The 17,969-nt window shown below is 42.7% G+C and overlaps 1 protein-coding gene across 1 annotated transcript in view; it reads left to right on the top strand.

Moving 5' to 3' along the window:
• NEK11 (NIMA related kinase 11) overlaps nucleotides 1–4,414 on the top strand; it is a gene marked incomplete at its 3' end in the record, with an annotated part of 91,140 nt that extends 86,726 nt beyond the window's left edge. Inside the window, exon 16 of the mRNA XM_080340345.1 lies at nucleotides 4,216–4,414. Within this exon, the coding sequence (XP_080196471.1) occupies nucleotides 4,216–4,414 (199 nt within the window). The remainder of the gene's footprint in view (nucleotides 1–4,215) is intronic.
• Between the last annotated feature and the right edge of the window lie 13,555 nt (nucleotides 4,415–17,969).

Below are 17,969 nucleotides of genomic sequence, written 5' to 3'. Positions count from 1 at the left end.
TCTGGAACTGAGGGGCCCAGAACTGGGCACAATATTCCAGATGTGGTCTCACCAGGGCAGAGTAGAGGGGAAGGAGAACCTCTCTCCACCTACTAACCACCCCTCTCCTAATACACCCCAGGATGTTGAATTGCTGTGAATCCTGGGTGGACAGAGGTGATTTTACTAACGCCAGACAGGTGTCAGATTTAGGATACGCCTTTCTTCAGTTGTGGTGGGCTGTTGTTTTGAGTGGATGCCTTTCTGAGGTGCCTGAATTATAGAGGGAGGTTAAGGTTCAACCACAGGTCTGTGAATTTCATTGCATGAACAAGATTGCATTGATGAAGGGAGTGGATCTGAGGAAAAACAGTGCTGAAATGCCAGAAATGAAGCCCTCTGTATGTCTGAGCCTTAGTAACAAAGTGAAACAAAAGAAAGAATGAACTGAGATATGACATTTAGGCACATTAGTGTGTATCATCCTGGGTCAGACCCTTGGATGGTAGAGGCTATTGTAACTCCTTTGATTTCAGCATAGGAAAACAAATATAGGGCAATGTCGGATAGGGTTCTGTCCCACAAAGCTTGTCGGAGTAATGAAATTGTAAATGTCAGGTATCCCCTTTGCTTGTGTAGTCTTGGCTGAGAAAGTGGTGATGGCACATTTCTGGGGGAAAATAGCAACTTTGTAGGTGACTGAGCTGTAAGATACCACAAAGAGAGTAAATGCCAGTCAATCAGAAAACAAGGCAAAATGGGAGTGTAAATGGGCACTGTGTACTTGTTTTTTTGTAAGGCTTTTAACCATTAAAACCTGTAAATTCCTATGTCCCATATTTCATGTGAAATAGAAATATCTATAAACAGAAGGGCAGCGCAAGATCCATAATTGTGCTTCTGTAGGACTTCACAGGAATGGAAAAATATCACTTAGCACAGGATTGGGGCCATAATGTGCAAAACTCACTTTCCAGGAAGCCATTTTCCCCCTCCCTTCATCAGGATGATAGATTCACTCAGTAACATCTATTTGACATTTACTGTCTTAGGTCCTACATTTCTGCCTCTGGGACAGAAAATGCATGATGTGGAAGCAGATTCACCATTAATGCAGATCTCAAGTCCAAACACAGCCTGATATCTTCTTTTGTGTAATAAAAGCAGGTTACAATTTTTGTTACCTCCCCCTTAATTTTCAACCTATGAACATTTTTTCTCCTCATTCTGTTGTATCAGCTGTTATACAGCTGAGCTGATTTGCATGCTCTGCCAAGCTTAACTGAAAAGATTCAAGTCTGCAGGTCACATTTATTAGCAGAAGTTATACTCCTGAGGTATGTATTTGCTTAATTTTTCATCTTTAAATAGACACAACTGCCAAAAAATTAAACATACTTGTCTAAGAGGGTGAGAAGAGCCAGTAACAGCGTTGATGAAGTAGCAGTAATTTCAAAGTAGCTTCTCATGTATGGATTTTTAACCATTGGAGAGAAAAAATTGTGATATTTCTGATGAAGTTTTGTGAAGAAATGTCCAGTATTTGCCAAATAAATCCATACATAGCTTTTGGTGCTAAGATAATCCCTAAGTTTCCAGTGTCTGGGAATTAATCACGTCCAACAGTTTTAGTTTTCCCCTACACAGCACTGTTGCTAGAAAAAAGAAAAGAAAAAAAGGGCCGTTTCTAGTTACAGGAAGCAGGACTGAGTCAGGTCCGGACCTGCAGAGATTCCAGCTTGGCCCTGTGGCTTCTGATCCTGGGTCTTGGCTTTCTCTGCCCCAGGTTCCCGATCCACCTCAGTGTTAGGAGCCAACAGGAGAAGTAACATGTGGCCAAAGGGGGGAATCACAGCTGGGCATGACCAAGCTGCAGAAAAGCAAGGAGCAGGGGGGAAGCGAGGAAGAGTGTTCCCTCCTTGTGAGATAAGAGCAGTCATCTAGGATCTCCTTCAGGCAAAAATACCATCTTAAGATGTATTGTCCATTTTTACCAGCAGTAATTCCTACTATAAATGACAACAGGATTTTTCAGAAGCCTCTTGTGTGCTAGTAAAGTGGTTCTCTACTGCTGAGGAAACTGTATGCTTTCATATCAAATGAAGTTTGAGAAAAAATAAAGTAAAATTCTTCACATCAGTTTTCGAAGAATGGAGGAATTTACATAATGTGGAAACCTTACTGGCTGTAATCTCACTATAGCAAAGTTATTCTTCAGCAGTAACAGGATCAGCACAGATGAAAAGCAACTACCCCTTTAGATGAATTATGCTGTTGGGATAGAACAGTTGGCCTTGCACTGGTGTTAAACACATAGCAAAATCAGTATGAAATCAGAAAAAGGTGTCGAACTGGAGTATGTGATGTTGTTGTGGGCCAGTGTGCAGGTTTAACCATTTAAAGTGCTTTTGGGGAGTCTTGTGCGTGCTCCCTCTGAAGCCAACTGCACAGTATTAGAGTGCTAAGCCTTAATGCTGGCACCAGGAGACAAGTCTGCCCCCTTTCTCTTCTCCTGTACCGCTCAGAAAGGGCGATCCCTAGCATGGACAGAAGCTGAGCATGTCCCAGCTCCCTGCTGCCCTGTGCCCGTGGGCAGCATGAGCCCAGGGCCCCGGGCAGCTTCCCACAGAGAGTGGGTGCGGCCCTGCAGGCAGGAACATGCACCGCTCATGCCTGGGGACCTGCTCTGCTCATAGAATCATTTTGGTTGGAAGAGACCCTCAAGATCATCAAGTCCAACCATAACCTTACTCTGGTACTAAACCATGCCCCTAAGAACCTCGTCTATATGTCTTTTAAACACCTCCAGGGATGGTGACTCCACCACTTCCCTGGGCAGCCTGTTCCAGTGCTTCACAACTCCTTCTGTGAAGATTTTTTCCTAATATCCAATCTAAACCTCCCTTGGTGCAACATGAGGCCATTTCTTCTTGTCCTATCGCTTGTTACTTGGAAGAAGAGACCAATATCCTCCATGCTACAACCTCCTTTCAGGTGGTTGCAGAGGGAGAGAAGTTGTCCCCTCAGCCTCCTCCAGGCCAAACAGCCCCAGTTCCCTCCATTATTGGTGAAATAAAGCAACAAGGATGAGGCTACACAGCCTGGGTATGGTCAGTGTTGCACTGGGGTGTGGTACCATCACATTTGCCAGCTCCAATAGTCCACTGGTATCCTCAAACTTCCTTGATCAATGCCACTCAAGGAAATGCTTTGAGACCCATTCAGTCCCAAATCATCTCCCTCACTGTTTCAAATTCTTGCAGATGAGCGCCATGCCAGGACTGACCAACAGTACAGAGCACACATGCCAGCAAACCCTCTTGCTTGGTGCCGTTCAGGTCCAAGTCCTGCCATGGACTTTGTATGGATGGACCCCATTGAGTTCCAACAGAAAGCTGGAGGAGATGGCTGGTATGTGTGACAAAGCAGTTTTGTTTAAAAAACTGTGGTAAACACAGTTCTCGTGGCAGATAGTTTCTGATATGCTGAAGGAAGACTGCTCTGATATTTTCATCAAAATATTATGAACCCATCACTGAGCGGGAAATTTTATGTTACCTGTGGCTTGTGATACATGGATTTAAAGATGTTTGCCTTAAGAAAAAGAAGTTCTGTTCACTGTCTTGTAGTCTGCAGATGGATCGTCTTTATAAATCAACATTAAGATTCTGTGAGTGTGTTCTTTGACACTGAATTACAGATCTGTCTTCTGATGAAAAGAGAGCGCTGTAGGAAGAGAAAAAAATGTCAGTTAGTTCATGCTGAGCTTGCACAACAGTTTCCTTGTTATTTGATAGAAGCTAAAATAAAGCAAATGAATCCTGAAATGTGTTTGTTCGCATAAATGCTACCAGTGTACGGTTGACTGTGGTTCTTCCTTTTCATTTTAATGAGATCCAGAGGCACTAATACATGTGTGTATTGCTGTAGATAAACTGGTATGTCAGATTCAGCGTGAAAAGGAATCTTGGTTTCCAAAAACAACAGTGGCCGTACTACCCATGACTTTATTATGGCTGGATTTTTACTCCTGGCCTCTTTGTATAGTAAACAATCATAGAGAAATTCCCCAGGAAATTTTAGTTCCTTGTGCTGTCAGACAAATTAAGTGCATCGTTATATCATTTTAATCAAAGGTAGCTACAAAATTTAAAAATATCAGTACTAGCTATTGCTTCTATTAATATAGAATGTGAATTAACTTTTATTTGACCTTTACGTCATATATATCCCCAGATCTGCCACTGGAAAGCTGGGAGCAGAGGTATTTGAGGCTGTGTACAGCTATCTCAAGCAAGCAAGACAGCAGAATGCCAGCGAGGAGGAGATCAGGAGGCATCTGGAGAAACAGGTTTCTAGAGCAAGTGATTGCTTTGAAGTGGATCAGCTTCTCTACTTTGAGGAGCAGCTACAGACTTCAGAGTCACATCTTTAGCTGTAAAAGGTGTGTCAGTAGCAGTGCTGGAAATGGCAAGGAGAAGTGAAGGTGCTGAGCTGCTTCTTCTGGCCAGCAAGCAAGTATGGGAGGTATTTGGAGGAAACTGCTGAAGGTAACATAGTGCATAAGCATGTGGGTAAGCTCTGTTTGAGCATCCTGACTGCAGGGAGAAGGGGGTAAATACGTTACACATAACAGGGGCAGGAAGAACAAATGTTTGTGACAGTGGAGGGGAAGCCTCACTCTTACCAGAGTCCCCTTTTTTCACCACTTTGAACATAAATAAAAGTGTTCTCCTGGGCCTTGGCCAGGCATCCCTCCTGCACTCAGAGCATCACTGGCAAAGCTGCTTCTGGTGGAAATGGTGCAGGATTAGACTCCAGCTGCTGTTGATTGCTGCACAAACTGGTCCTCATGACATTTAAGCCCATATTTTTTGTACTTTGGCAGATTTACCCTGGAACATACATGCAATGTACAGCTCCTCAGCCACTAATTGTCTTGTTATTATTCATTGTTCAAAATGACTGCATTTAAACTATGTGATCTTCAAAGGAACTGTGAAAATACATGCCTATGTGCATATTTATATGCATATATGCATGCTCACATACACAGAGATAGGTATGCATATCCATATAGGCAGAAAGATGTCTGGACATACGCTATGTGTGGGCATGTATAGAGACAGTCGTGAGGCCTGACCTATAGCTATGTTAGGTAGGAATCCTTAATGCGACTTGTGAGAGTTTTGGATCAAATTCATTGTACACAGATGAAACAATAAACTGTTTTTCTGGCTTGCACGTGGTTACCATTAATGGATTTTCTTGGTATTAATGCTCCCTTCTTCATATGCATCGCACTTTTGCTGTTTTCAACTGTATATTGTGCTCTGATTATATACCTGATGTTTTCTTTCTACCTCTTTATTCTATATTCTGAGCTCCTTCATCCATCTGTGTAAAACACTAGAGGATAACAAAGTGGTAAAATCTATAAAGGAATCGCAAATGAATTGTGGACCAAATTAATTTCAGGCATCCAGCCATTATCATAATCCTTATTGTTTCCTGCTTTTGTACCACAACTCCTAAAGTACTCAGGGACTGAATTAAATAAATGAAAATAAATTCATAATATGAATATCAAAAAACATTGCTATTTGACCTGAGTTATTTATGGCTAAGGAAGCTGGTATTGATAGCAAATTGAGCAGGGCTACTGATCCACCTCTGGGACATGTATTAAGAGAGTCAAAGGGAAAGCAGAGCCATCTTCATCTATCCGAGCAGCAACACAAACTGAGGAAGCAAAGGACATGTCCAGCTACACAAAATGTGGCATTATACTTCCAGCTCAAAGTAATAGGAGATTCTGGCATGTCTGATTTCAGCTTTTATTCAGAATACACAGTGTTACAAACTGGAGGCCAAAATCCACTGTGATGTTCACTGGGGAAGGGAAACTTTCTTCTGTGTGGTGGTTCAGATCACGTGGATAGAGAGACAGTTTGAAGCACAGATTCTCAGTCAGGTTTCAGTCTCTTTCCTGTTTCTTCTTGTACTTACCCTCCCCATTCTTCTCAATGTTGTGTCTGTGTACTTGCTTCCATATTTTTTGCGCATGGCTTCATTTAAGATCCTTTCAAAACAGAAGTGCCAAAGTCCATGATGTAGGAGGACTGCTTCGATGTTGCAGGGACAAAAAAGTTCACAAAGCAAACAATAAGTAACTAACACATGGTGAGAATAATGTCAGAGGGAGGTAATCTTGACCACTGCACTTACCTCTGGCTGTGATTCGAAGTGATTTGTCACAAAAACTTCAAAAACAGCCTTTAGTTTGGAGAAGAGGAGACTGAGGAGTGACCTTATTAATGTTTATAAATATATAAAGGGTGAGTGCCGTGAGGATGGAGCCAGGCTCTTCTCGGTGGCAAACAATGATAGGACAAGGGGTAATGGGATCAAGCTGGAACTCAAGAGGTTCCACTTAAATATGAGAAGAAACTTCTTCTCAGTGAGGGTGCCAGAGCCCTGGAACAGGCTGCCCAGGGGGGTTGTGGAGTCTCCTTCTCTGGAGACATTCAAAACCCGCCTGGACATGTTCCTGTGCGACCTCACCTAGGCGTTCCTGCTCCAGCAGGGGGATTGGACTAGATGATCTTTTGAGGTCCCTTCCAATCCCAAACATACTGTGATACTGTGAAATCCCAATGAATTTATGTTCTGTTATTATGCCTTCTGTTCTCTGGGGGAGGACATGCATTAGAAGTTCCATAGATGGTTTTTCATTTGTTTTTACTGGTGTTTAAAGGTCTCAGAGTATTCACCTGTATTTGTGCAGCTGCGCTGTAAGTAGCTTTCAGTAGAGATTTTGTGTGTTATCACCACGTTTGCACAGATGGGCATACAGTGGTATGAGTTTTAAAGGTAACAGTGTTTATTGAGATGCCATGCTGCTCATTTCTCTATATGTTTATGAGATTAATTATTTTTCTGTAATCAAGTTTAGTATAAAAACAGAGTAGTAAAAGTAGAGTATGAAGAATAGTACAAAAAAAGTAAGGTACTGAATCCTTAGAGATCCATAGGTCCTTAGAAGTGCAAAATGTCTCAAGCAAGCAGTAGTGGTCACTAATCATAAAGTCCATTAAGCAACTGTTGAGCCCAGTCAGGCTTTAAATAGGCCTTACTCTTCCATTAACAGGTCCAGCTACAAAGAGGGAAGTGCAGAGTCCTTTTCTAATCTAATAAAGCCTTGATGGAAGGAGAGAAACAGATCAAATTCATTACATTATCTAATAGACAAAAGCAAGGACTTGACATAAAAGAAAAAAAATATATCATCTTCAAAGATCAGATCTTATATAAGATACATTTTAGTTTTCAGCTTTATTCTGCTTACTGGAGGGAAGGAGATTAAGATGAAGACTAAGTCCTGTCTTTTATATATGAAATGTGTGTCATATGTGAAAATATAGAGGAATACAAGCAAGTCCATTTCTTGCAAAATCGTATTGCTGGTGTTTATTAGTAGAAATCTGAAAGAAAAGAGGATTGTTAGTAAAATCAGAGTATCATAGAATAGTTTGGGTTGGAAGGGACCTTCAAAGTTCATGTGGTCCAGTCCCCCTGCCATGAGCAGGGACATCTTCAACTAGATCAGGTTTCTCAGACCCCCGTCCAGCCTGGCCTTGAATGTCTCCAGGGATGGAGCATCTACCACCTCTGTGGGCAAGCTATTCCAGTACTTTACCACACTCATTGTAAAGTATCATGCATCTTCAGTAATAGAAAAATCAACAGAGCTGCTGGAAGTACATGTGAGGGAATAGATGTAAAGACATTAGGTTGCTGTGGATAGGGCCTCATAAAATATCCAATTTAACCTAACATGTTTGTACCAAAAGATTCACAAGCATCAGGCAACCTTGCTGCTTTTTTATTGACTCTTCTAAAAACGCTACAAGCTGTATTACTTGATGGAGCGATATTGCAAACAAAGGAAGTGAGGTGAGTAATTATTTAATGCTTTGGGGCCTTGAACCTGGTAAAAAGGTGCTTGAACTATAAAGGGAAAAAGAACATTTGAGTTTTTTGATAAGAAGTACGACTGTCAGCATCTTGAACACAGCTGGATTAGGAGGCAGAGCAATTATATTTGTCACAGCTAACAAAAAGTAAGTCCTTTCTTAGAGATGATTGGCCTGCCAGAAAATCCTTAAGAAGCATCAGAGTCGCCCTGCTATAAGATGAACTAGAGGTTTCCAGCATCTGAAAATCCTGCCTGCAGGGAAAGACCATCCTTCCTACAGGACCTGCCTCTGTGGTGCTGCCTTGTGATGACCAGCTCTGAGATACCCTCAGGGCCAAAACACAAACCTGCAGCTGGCATGGCCAGAGCTCAGCCCTGACCATGGCTGGCTCTCCAAGTACACGTGTGGCTGGGGTGATGGAGCATCGAGCAGGTACACAGGTGAAAAAAGGTAGGAGGCAGCAAAGTAGGCTTACAGATAACTCTAAGACTGATCTTTCAGTGTACTGTAGCTGCAATCAGTTTTATTTGAAGGAATTTACTCAGCAAGAGAAGAAAGACTCAAACATGAGATTTTTGTAGACAGGAGCAATAGGTATGCAGTCATACTTGATTTGGTATTTTGTTTGTAATACGTGTTCACAACACATCATAACCTGGAAACCCTTTCATATGTCTCTTCTGAAAATTGTGTTTTTCATGAGAGAGAACTCCAGCAGAAAGTTTTCTGCATATGATTTTTGGTAATAAGTAGAAGTCTCATGAAAATACAGTCCCCAGCTGCTGATTTGGCTGATGCTCATTACTGCTCAAGAATATGACTGACTTGATGATAACTCTACTCAAATGTTCTGGGTATGTGTACAGAAGAAGAGCTGGGAATAGCAAAGACAAATGTATTTATGTACAGACTTGTCATAGACAGGGGGTGAGGAATGGATGGAAGAGGAAGAAAAGGGTTGTAGATTCCTCCCTCTTACACCTTCTTCTGGTAAACATAATTTCGGCATCCAGTACTAGTTACTTTTGTTGCTTTTTTATGGTTCAGGGAATGAAGGGAATATGATTGGTTTTTTGAATGCCATTAAAGTATCTGTAAGGAGACTAGGAGTGAAATCCTAGTAGGAAACCATGACCTCAGGTCTAATGGTCAGAGAAAGAGAAGATATGCGAACACTTCTAGTTTCATACAACTGTGGGTCCAGTTTTCTTTCACCTATCTAGATTGTAATAGGTCCATCATGTCTGGAAAGATAATTAGTATTTACAGATTATTTGCCATGTTAGCTCTGCAGACATGTTTCAGTGTTGAGTTATTCACAAATGGCTGGTTACAGCCACCTGATTTTCAGTGTTCCCACACTGTGTAGTTGGTCACTACCCCATCATGTCAGGAAGCAGAAATCAGGTTGTGGGAATAAACTTTCCAGCAGAAAAATCAGTTGAGGAAAACAGACCTTTAGTCAGCTGGTTTAAAAGTACACCTCTTAGGTGAGTATTTATCCATTCCACTTGATGACACCTGGCTGGGGATTCCCAATGTTTTGCAAGGTACCAGAAATGCGCACACTGTAACTACCATCCCACAGATAAAATGGTCTCAGTTGTGGGTGTCATCCCTTTGTACCAGTATATTTTTGCATTTAGAATCTGCAGTCTGCCTTAGGGAGCCTAAGAATGTTATACCCTGTATATGTGTCTATATAGAGAAATGAATTGTGAATCTATCATGAATTCTCTATCATCTATCTCTACACCTACAGATACACACACACACACATATATACCCATATAGGCATGTATATATCCTTATGCACAGCATGTCACGAAACCTTCAAGAATACTTTTTCTCTCTTGACAAACAAAACATCTGCCAACTGCCCAAAAAATTCTTACAAGCAGGTAAATGCACAGCTGAACACACCCGGAGGGGAAAAAAACCCAGAAGTCGTGATCAGCTACTGCACCAGCAGGGTACAAAGCAGCCCCAAGGCAATCCTGAACTCAGAGATGCCGCAGCTGAAGTTCCAAGCAGGAAGATGAAGTAGCTTGAGGATGTGTAGCGAAATGCAATGGGCAGCCTACAAAGTGGAGTGCTCCTCTTGCTCTTGGCCTGATACCAGAAGAAGGTAAGGCATAAAGAACAATGCAATGTTTACTGAGAGGTGAAGTGAGTTTTAACACAGAAACACGTTATTTCATGAAATACGATTCTGTGGCAGTGCAAGCTCTGCTTCCTCCATTGCTCTCTGCTCATCCCTCAGGGACTGCCTTATTGTACCATGGCCTGCGGATGTTCCCTTGGGCTGTATTATTTCCCCTCAGCATCTCTAATATGAATTCTATTTTAGTTTCTTTTCATATTGAAGCCTTCTTTTTCTGTCAGAGGCCACTATATTGATCTGCATCTGTAAAGGGTCACCAATGTGAGGGTAGTCTTAAATAATGCATTGGAGTTTGCTCCCTTAGTGAGCTCCAGTGAAATGCTCCTTAGAGCTGCTGTGGCGCCTTCCTAGCTTGAATTGCCTCAGTTGTCCTGTCTTGTCCTCTCTCCTCCCCACCTCATCAAGGACAGAAGGCAAAGATGCTCATATTTTGGAGAACAGATGCTGTTATTTATTGTCCAGAGGCAATCCTTATAACCGTGAGAGGCTACTTCTCTTGTTTTGTAAGACAATTTTTGAGTGTGAACATTATTTTATCGATGCCTTTATGCATCTGACAATCAGTGGCATACTCGTGCCATCCTATCTCTGCCAGCATGTTTTTTTTCCCCACCTCAAAATGAAGCTTGTTTTTTTTTGACTGCTCTTTTGGCAGGAGCTCGGCTCCCAATGCTGACAGCCAATGCTCCTGACTCCCTAGAGGCCTGATTCTGCCAATTACTCATGCTGAGAAGTGTGTCCTTCTACAAGCATTCTTGGCAGCTGGGGGGCTCTGTGTCTGGGAGGCGTGTCAGTCAAGCCAGTGTAAGTGAGGGTGTTGAACTGGTCCTTATCATAAAATCACAGTATCATAGAATAATTTTGGTTGGAAGAGACCCTCAAGATCATTGAGTCCAGCCATTAACCTAACTTGGGCACTAAACCATGTCCCTAAGAACCTCATCTGTATGTCTTTTAAACACCTTCAGGGACAGTGAGTCCACCATTTCCCTGGGCAACCTGTTCCAGTGCCTGATAACCCTTTCCGTGAATAATTTTTTCCTAATATCCAGTCTAAACCTCCCCTGGTGCAACTTGATGCTATCTCCTCTTGTTCTATCACGTGTTACTTGGGAGAAGAGACCAATTCTCTCCATGCTACAACCTCCTTTCAGGTAGTGGTAGACAGTGATCAGGTCTCTCCTCAGCCTCCTCTTCTCCAGGCTAAACAGCCCCAGCTCCCTCAGCCGCTCCTCATCAGACTTGTGCTCCAGACCCTTCACCAGCTTCATTGCCCTTCTCTGAACTCTCTCCAGCACCTCAATGTCTTTCTTGTAGTGAGGGGCCCAAAAGTGAACCTAATATTCAAGGTGCAGCCTCACTGACTACAGCGGGCTTATCAGTTCCCTAGTCCTGCTGGCCACGCTATTCCTGATACAAGACAGGATGCTGTTGGCCTTTTTGGCCACCTGGGCACACTGCTGGCTCATGTTCAGCTGGCTGCTGACCAACACCTCCAGATCCTTTTCCTCCAGGCAGCTTTCCAGCCACTCTTCCCCAAGCCTGTTATCACTACCTGGGGTTGTTGTGACCCAAGAGGAATGACTGCCAGTGTGCATCAGTCCCAGCCAGGGAGCAGGACAGGACCGGGGTCAGCCAGGGCAGGCCCAGCCCCAGGCCTGGACATCTCCCTGGTGGTGCTGGAGGAGCCCCAGGGGTTTGCTGCATGCCACCCAGTGGGTGTCCAGGAGGCAGCAGAGCACTTGTGCCTGGGCCAGGAAGCTGGATTCACATTCACATCATGCTTGCTGTTTTGAGCTAATACTGTGGTGCAGGGATTCAGGGAGAGCAAGGAAACAAACTCTCACGAAGACAATGAGTCTCCAGACTACCTAATGACTACTTAATGAGTGTCTAAGCACTGCACCATTATTGAATTTTAATTGCCTTCTTTCTGGCTTTGTGCTATAAAATGAAAAAGGAGCAAATACTACATGTAATGAGGGTGGTTGATTAAAAAGTAATACCTAAGAGACACCCAGGCATTTGTGGAAAAGACCACAAGAATAATGTAATGAGAGAAAACAACACTGCTGTGTGCCTGCCATGTCTTTGGATAAAAAATACCTTTTTACAATTGTTAAAAATTGAAGTTGTTTTCAGCATGATCTGGCAGAAAAATACATTATTGTATATAAGTAAGGTAATTACAGTTATACTGAATGGAATACTGGTTAATTAGCAATACATGGAAAATCCAATCCACCTCATCAGGTCAGTGCAGATGGGCTTTTCAGAGGTTGTTCTTTAGTGTTGTGCCCTTTCTGATGTCTGCTTAGATTATTTTCTACCTTATTGAATGAATTTGGAGCAGTACACAGCAGGAAGGCCCAAACGAAAGGGGACAAAATCAGCCCTACATCCATCACGCATTTAAATACATGGTTAGCTTTGAGTGCCAGCCCCACTGCTGCACAATAGCCAAGAGAGCAGAGAACACAGATCTGTAGTACCGAGTAAAACACAGCACAGGGACTTTTTGCTCATAAAAGAGGCAGGTCGTCAGAGCTTGAAGCCTCAGCTTCAAAATAATAGGCATTTGGCGATTTGAGAAGATCTTGACAGTGCCACAGCTTGGTAGTCCAATCAGTTGAAATAAATTAATAAAGATTTATATAGTCAACAGATAAATTAAATTAAAAATTGCATAGATTAAATGGAGTCCTATAAACAGAGATTTTTTTCTTTGTGTGTGTATGTGTGTGTGTGTGTGTGTGTGTGTGTATGTGTGTTCATAATTTGTCTAAATGTAAAATGCAGCCAAGTCATGGAGAGCAGGCCACCTGTCTCAGCTGGGTTAGCTCCCTTTGGCCATCTCCCCTGACTGGACTGTGGGGCATCACAGGCTGATTTTTTTCTCTTCTGCTCTAACAAGCTGTAGTGTTTGATGGTGTGACACTGGGGACTCCCCAGTGAGCAGTGGAGGAGCTTCTGGTTACTCAATGAAATATTTTAGGCTCCAAAGTTTTCATAAAGTATATTAACTTCTTTTTTGTCCCTCCCCCTTTCTTTCTCTCTCTGTCTGTATTTGTTTGGCTCTAAGAAGCTTTCTCATGAGTGAGTTTGGGGTACTGACTGTCCATGTCCCTGTAACATTTCAGAAAATTCTCTCTCCACACTCCTCACAGGCACAGGGATCATAGGTAAAATTTTTCAGAAACTTTGGATCACTTTTTTGCTTTCTATTTATTTAGTAAGGGCCATCTCTTAAATGACACCAGAACTATATTTCTCTCACATCCCCTCCTCTTGCTTTCCTTTCCTTTTTAAGAGCTGAACTTTTCCTTTATGCTTTTCAAGCGTTCCCTATGTTTAAAACTAGATTTTTAACTTTTGGAATAATTACAAATAAGAATTCTTCCTAGAGATGAAAGGCAAGAATCAAGCAATACTTCACAGCAAGATGAAAATACCGTTCCAGCTAAAGAAACACTGCAGAGCAAAATATCAGAGAGAGAAGTCAGGAAAAGAACCAAGTTTTCAGCTACCAAAAGAAGGAAAATGTTTTCAGAATTCTTGCCACGTAATGAAATATCTGGGAGGTTACAAGAAAAATGGGAAGCATGATTTATGCCTTATTCTTACGAAATAAATCTGCAGTATTTTAGTATTATCAGCACCTGAATCTAATTCTTTACCATCAAACACTTTTTTTTATTACTGCGTTTATAGTCAGAAGAGACAGGAGAAAGGTCATCCCGTTATTGTCATCTAAGAAAATAGACAGTTTTTCATCTTATTAATCAAAAGTTTGGCAGCAAAAAATGTAAGAGACTAAAAGCCTGAACAGATGACTTTGGAGAAAGACACATCTCTTCAGGATTTATATCTTTTTTTTTCTAGAAAAGTAAAAAGAATTTGAAAATGTCTGAAGTGTGAGCTGCATCAGCTGATTGTGTGAAAATGAGCTTCAATCAAACAGGCTTTGATTTCTCAAAGAGAATGAGGCACATTTTCAATATATTCGTTTGCAATCAAAAAGAGTAGACAGATTTTGACTCTCTGTTTTTTTTTTCAGCAACAGATTCAGGGATTTGCAGAACCTGAGAATGTGTTGATTTAATGACAATTCCCATGAATTATAATGAGTGGTGTTCTCACACCTATGAAAATTTCCATTTCTCCACAGCTGAGCACCAACTCCGTTCAAGCTGCCCAAGACCAGGGGGAAACTATTCCTTGTGCCGTCATTAACTAGAAGAGCCACAAACATCCTTGTGTGGACCATACCTCAGGTCCATGGTGGCAGAACCTGGAAGGAATGAGTAGCAACAGGATCTTGGGCCAAAAGAAGAGTCTCAGTCCCATCTCTACGTGGGAGAACTGCAGGTGCTATGGTGATACAAATGTGGGATGTTGCACGGGCAATGCTACCACTGGTGGCACTGCTAAGGTTGAACATGATCCTGTCTCTGCTGGGAGGCCTCGTTGCAGTCAGTGAAGGGAGATGATCAAGGAACACGTGCTCCCAAAGGTGCAGAGAGTGTGATTTTGCTGGATGGTGGAGCAAGGAGACTCAAACTCCAAGTTCAGATGGTGAGGATGGGGTGAACTGCTGCCTGACAGTCCCGAGCCAGGCAGAGCAGGTCTGTGCAGCCCAGTACCCCTTGTCCAGGGCCAGCCCAGCAGTTTTCAGGGTTTTTTTTTTTCTGACAGCCCAAAGGGTAAAACCTCAACACTGGTGCTGCTTGTGTAAAAGGAGTCTGTATGACTGCTGTGCAGTGCCTGCCCTTCCCAGCTGCTAACATCTGTCCATAATTCCAACAAGGCAACGGAGACTCATACAAATGAAGGCAGATCTAGTACTGAGATGTGAAGGGTTATTGTTGCTATTTAGTGCTAATGGCTTTCTGCATTATTGTAGCCATTTATCCCTATTCCTTGTGCCTTTGTCATTTCCTTCTCACAGATATCAGTTACTGTCACCGAAGACCGGAAGCAATTTGCTGGTGCGGCTACCTGTGCACAAGTTGCTAATTACAGCCTAGGAGCAGGCAGAAGGAGCCAGCTCTGCTGAGGGTTCCCAATTATGCCCTGTATGTGAGCAGCAGATTTGCTTGTAACCTGGCTTATGTTTTGGGAACCAGTACAGCAGTCCTGCTGCGCAGATGCATGCTCTCAGTGGGAACTGGACTAGGATTGATTAGTCTGCGGGTATGGAGCTCTGAAAGCAGTACACCATGTGCCTGAAAGCCATGTGCAGTTGCTCACCGATTTGGCCTTTAAAACACCCATTAAAACTCACTAGCCTGGACATCCACTGTGGAAAGAAGACAAAAACTCATCTGGTGGTGAGGTGAGCCTTAGGCATTTATTCTCTAAAAGAAATCTCACTCTTGGATTCATGACTTTCCACTTTTTCTTCCTTCTCTGTTTTCGCTGCACAAGCACTGCAGAAGTTGCTGGCTGTCCAGGCAGAGCAGCAGTTTGTCCATCCCCACTGCTGGGCGGGCCACCAGCTGTGGGTTGTGTGAGAGGGAATATTTAATTTCACTTGGGCCATGCAGCCCCCCTTGGACTCAGTAGATGGCTGTGTGTCCAAGAATTATATGGATGAAGACATGTGAGGAAACTGTTTCTGGGAATGGCATGCATAAAGAGAAATACAGAACCTGCACAAGAGGAAAGGATAAAGAAGGGAAGAGAGAGAATGCCTTGAAGAGAGTTGTAGATCTCAAACCCAGCCTGGTAAATAAGGATGTATGTCTGCCCTCAGCAGGTAGGAAGCCTTGGAAAAGGGATAAATTTATGAAGAGAGAAAAAGGACGTCCTACTATTACAAACATTTAAATTTATCTTCTAAACAAAAGAGCATTTAAGTCCTTTGAGTACCAATAATACCATAAACATGCTAGCCTTTGGAAATTCAGATGGGCCTGACACTGCTGACCTCACATTTCCAATAGCTGAGGTCATTACAGCCCATCCCTTAAGTCATTTGATTTCAGCCAGAGCAGGGCACAGGAGAACGCTGAAGAGAAGTCTGTCTTCCCCACCCTACCCAGCAAATCAAATGTGAATAAGAGATTTCACAATGTCAGGCCTTCTTTAATATCTGAGTATTGCTAAATTTGTCTGAGTTTACCACTGGGTCTGACAAATTTAATATCAGCCATTAAACATAATAGAGCAGACTGCCTGAATTCCCTTCCAGGGATAATAACGTACATTGAAGTAGGAACAATTATTTTCATGTTAATAAACCATCTGAGTGCCTTTCATTACGTGGGCACTGTGAGGAATTTGAACTCAATTCAGAATAAAGACCTTGATCTGGCAGCAGGCTGACTGTAGGCCATCTGAATTACTTTTTGTTTTAAGATTTACCAATGTGAAGGTGAAATTCATGGTCTTCAGCAAGGAGTCATTAATGAAATAGCTCCTTCATTAAGGGAAATTAGGAAAAAGGTGCCATGGATAAACAGTGCGCTCTGAGATGTTACTAAATAAGCTTTGTGTTATGGTTTTACCCAGAGGCTGGATCACCAGCAGTGCACTTGTTTGGCAGTGGAGCCATCTCCAAAGGGTGTAGAGGTGAGAAAAAAAACCAACAACCCTAAACCAGGTGGCCAGGAGAAATAAATGAGAAATGATGTAGCAAGAGAGCAATCCAGTGGGGTGCATCAGCACGGGCAAGCCCACATGCACCACTCATCTCCCAGAGAAGCACTGACTTATTCTCACATGAGAGCATTTAGCGCACAATGATGAAGCTGGAGGGAGTCAGAAAAGAGATGTTTGCAATACAGAAAGTCAAAGAAGCTGGCTTGAGAATCAGACAAATGCGACTGCTCTCCTTCAATGAAGAAACAAGGCAAGAAAATGATGTGATAATGGGTGACTTGAGCTAAACTCAAGAACTTTGCAAGAGGAGGTTGGAGTCTGTTGTGCTTTACAGGTTTGTAAGGCCAATAGAGGCAGAGACTGTTCTTCAGTCGCAATGTGTGTGGGTGTACATGATAGCTAATCACAAGTATGGTTTGACTCAGAAAGACTTGCACCAAGTGTGTCTTTGCCTACTGGCTTGCGGGTAGCTCTGTGCAGTATCCACTCAGCTCGTTACCTCTGTGAGAAATTGTGTTCACCACTTGAAATTACATGTCAAGACCCTTTACACTGGTTGTATTGGGGTACTGGAAGTTAGCCGCTGACACTCGATCATTAACACAGTATGGCTTAGGGGTAACTGAGCTGGCAGAGCACTCTTAATGCCATTTTGCAGTCCGTGGGCTTAGCACAATGACCACCCATTGCGGGAGCTCTTAAAATGGGGAGCAAAGGGAGGTTTTTTTCTAAGACTCATCTGAGGAGAGTAGAAAGGTGCAAGATTCCAGGCCATTGAGAGAATGGGGCTTTAGGGTGGCCAGAGAAGATGGCTGGGAAGAGATGAGACTGGCAAAGAAAGCCCCCATGAGCGAAGTGTGGGCAGGGTCTGGGGACAAGCAGGCGTTTCCATGCTGAACCAGAAATTAGTTTGTAGTCCTCCCCCTGCTCCCACCACTGCCTGTCTCAAAACCTCAAGTCTAATTTCTGTTCTCACAGAGATGATCCCACATTATTGATTTCCTGAGATCCTATGGAAATCACAGGAGATGATATTGAGCTGCATGAAGAAATGAGCAGTTTGCAGTATCGCACCCCTTATGTGACTTAGAACTGCCCAACCAACAGCTCAAAAACTACCTGTCAGTGGGGAATTTTCATCCAGGTGTTTTGGGTTTTGTTTGTTCATTTGTTTCTGTGGTTTTTGTGGGTTTTGGTTGTTTTTTTGTTTGTTTGTTTTTTTTTGTGTGTGTGGTATTTGTGTG

This window comes from Nesoenas mayeri (assembly GCF_963082525.1).
Source record: "Nesoenas mayeri genome assembly, chromosome: 2".
In the NCBI taxonomy this organism is placed as follows: domain Eukaryota; kingdom Metazoa; phylum Chordata; class Aves; order Columbiformes; family Columbidae; genus Nesoenas; species Nesoenas mayeri.
The sequence above is the reverse complement of the archived record's forward strand: the minus strand, read 5'-3'. Positions and strand labels throughout refer to the sequence as shown.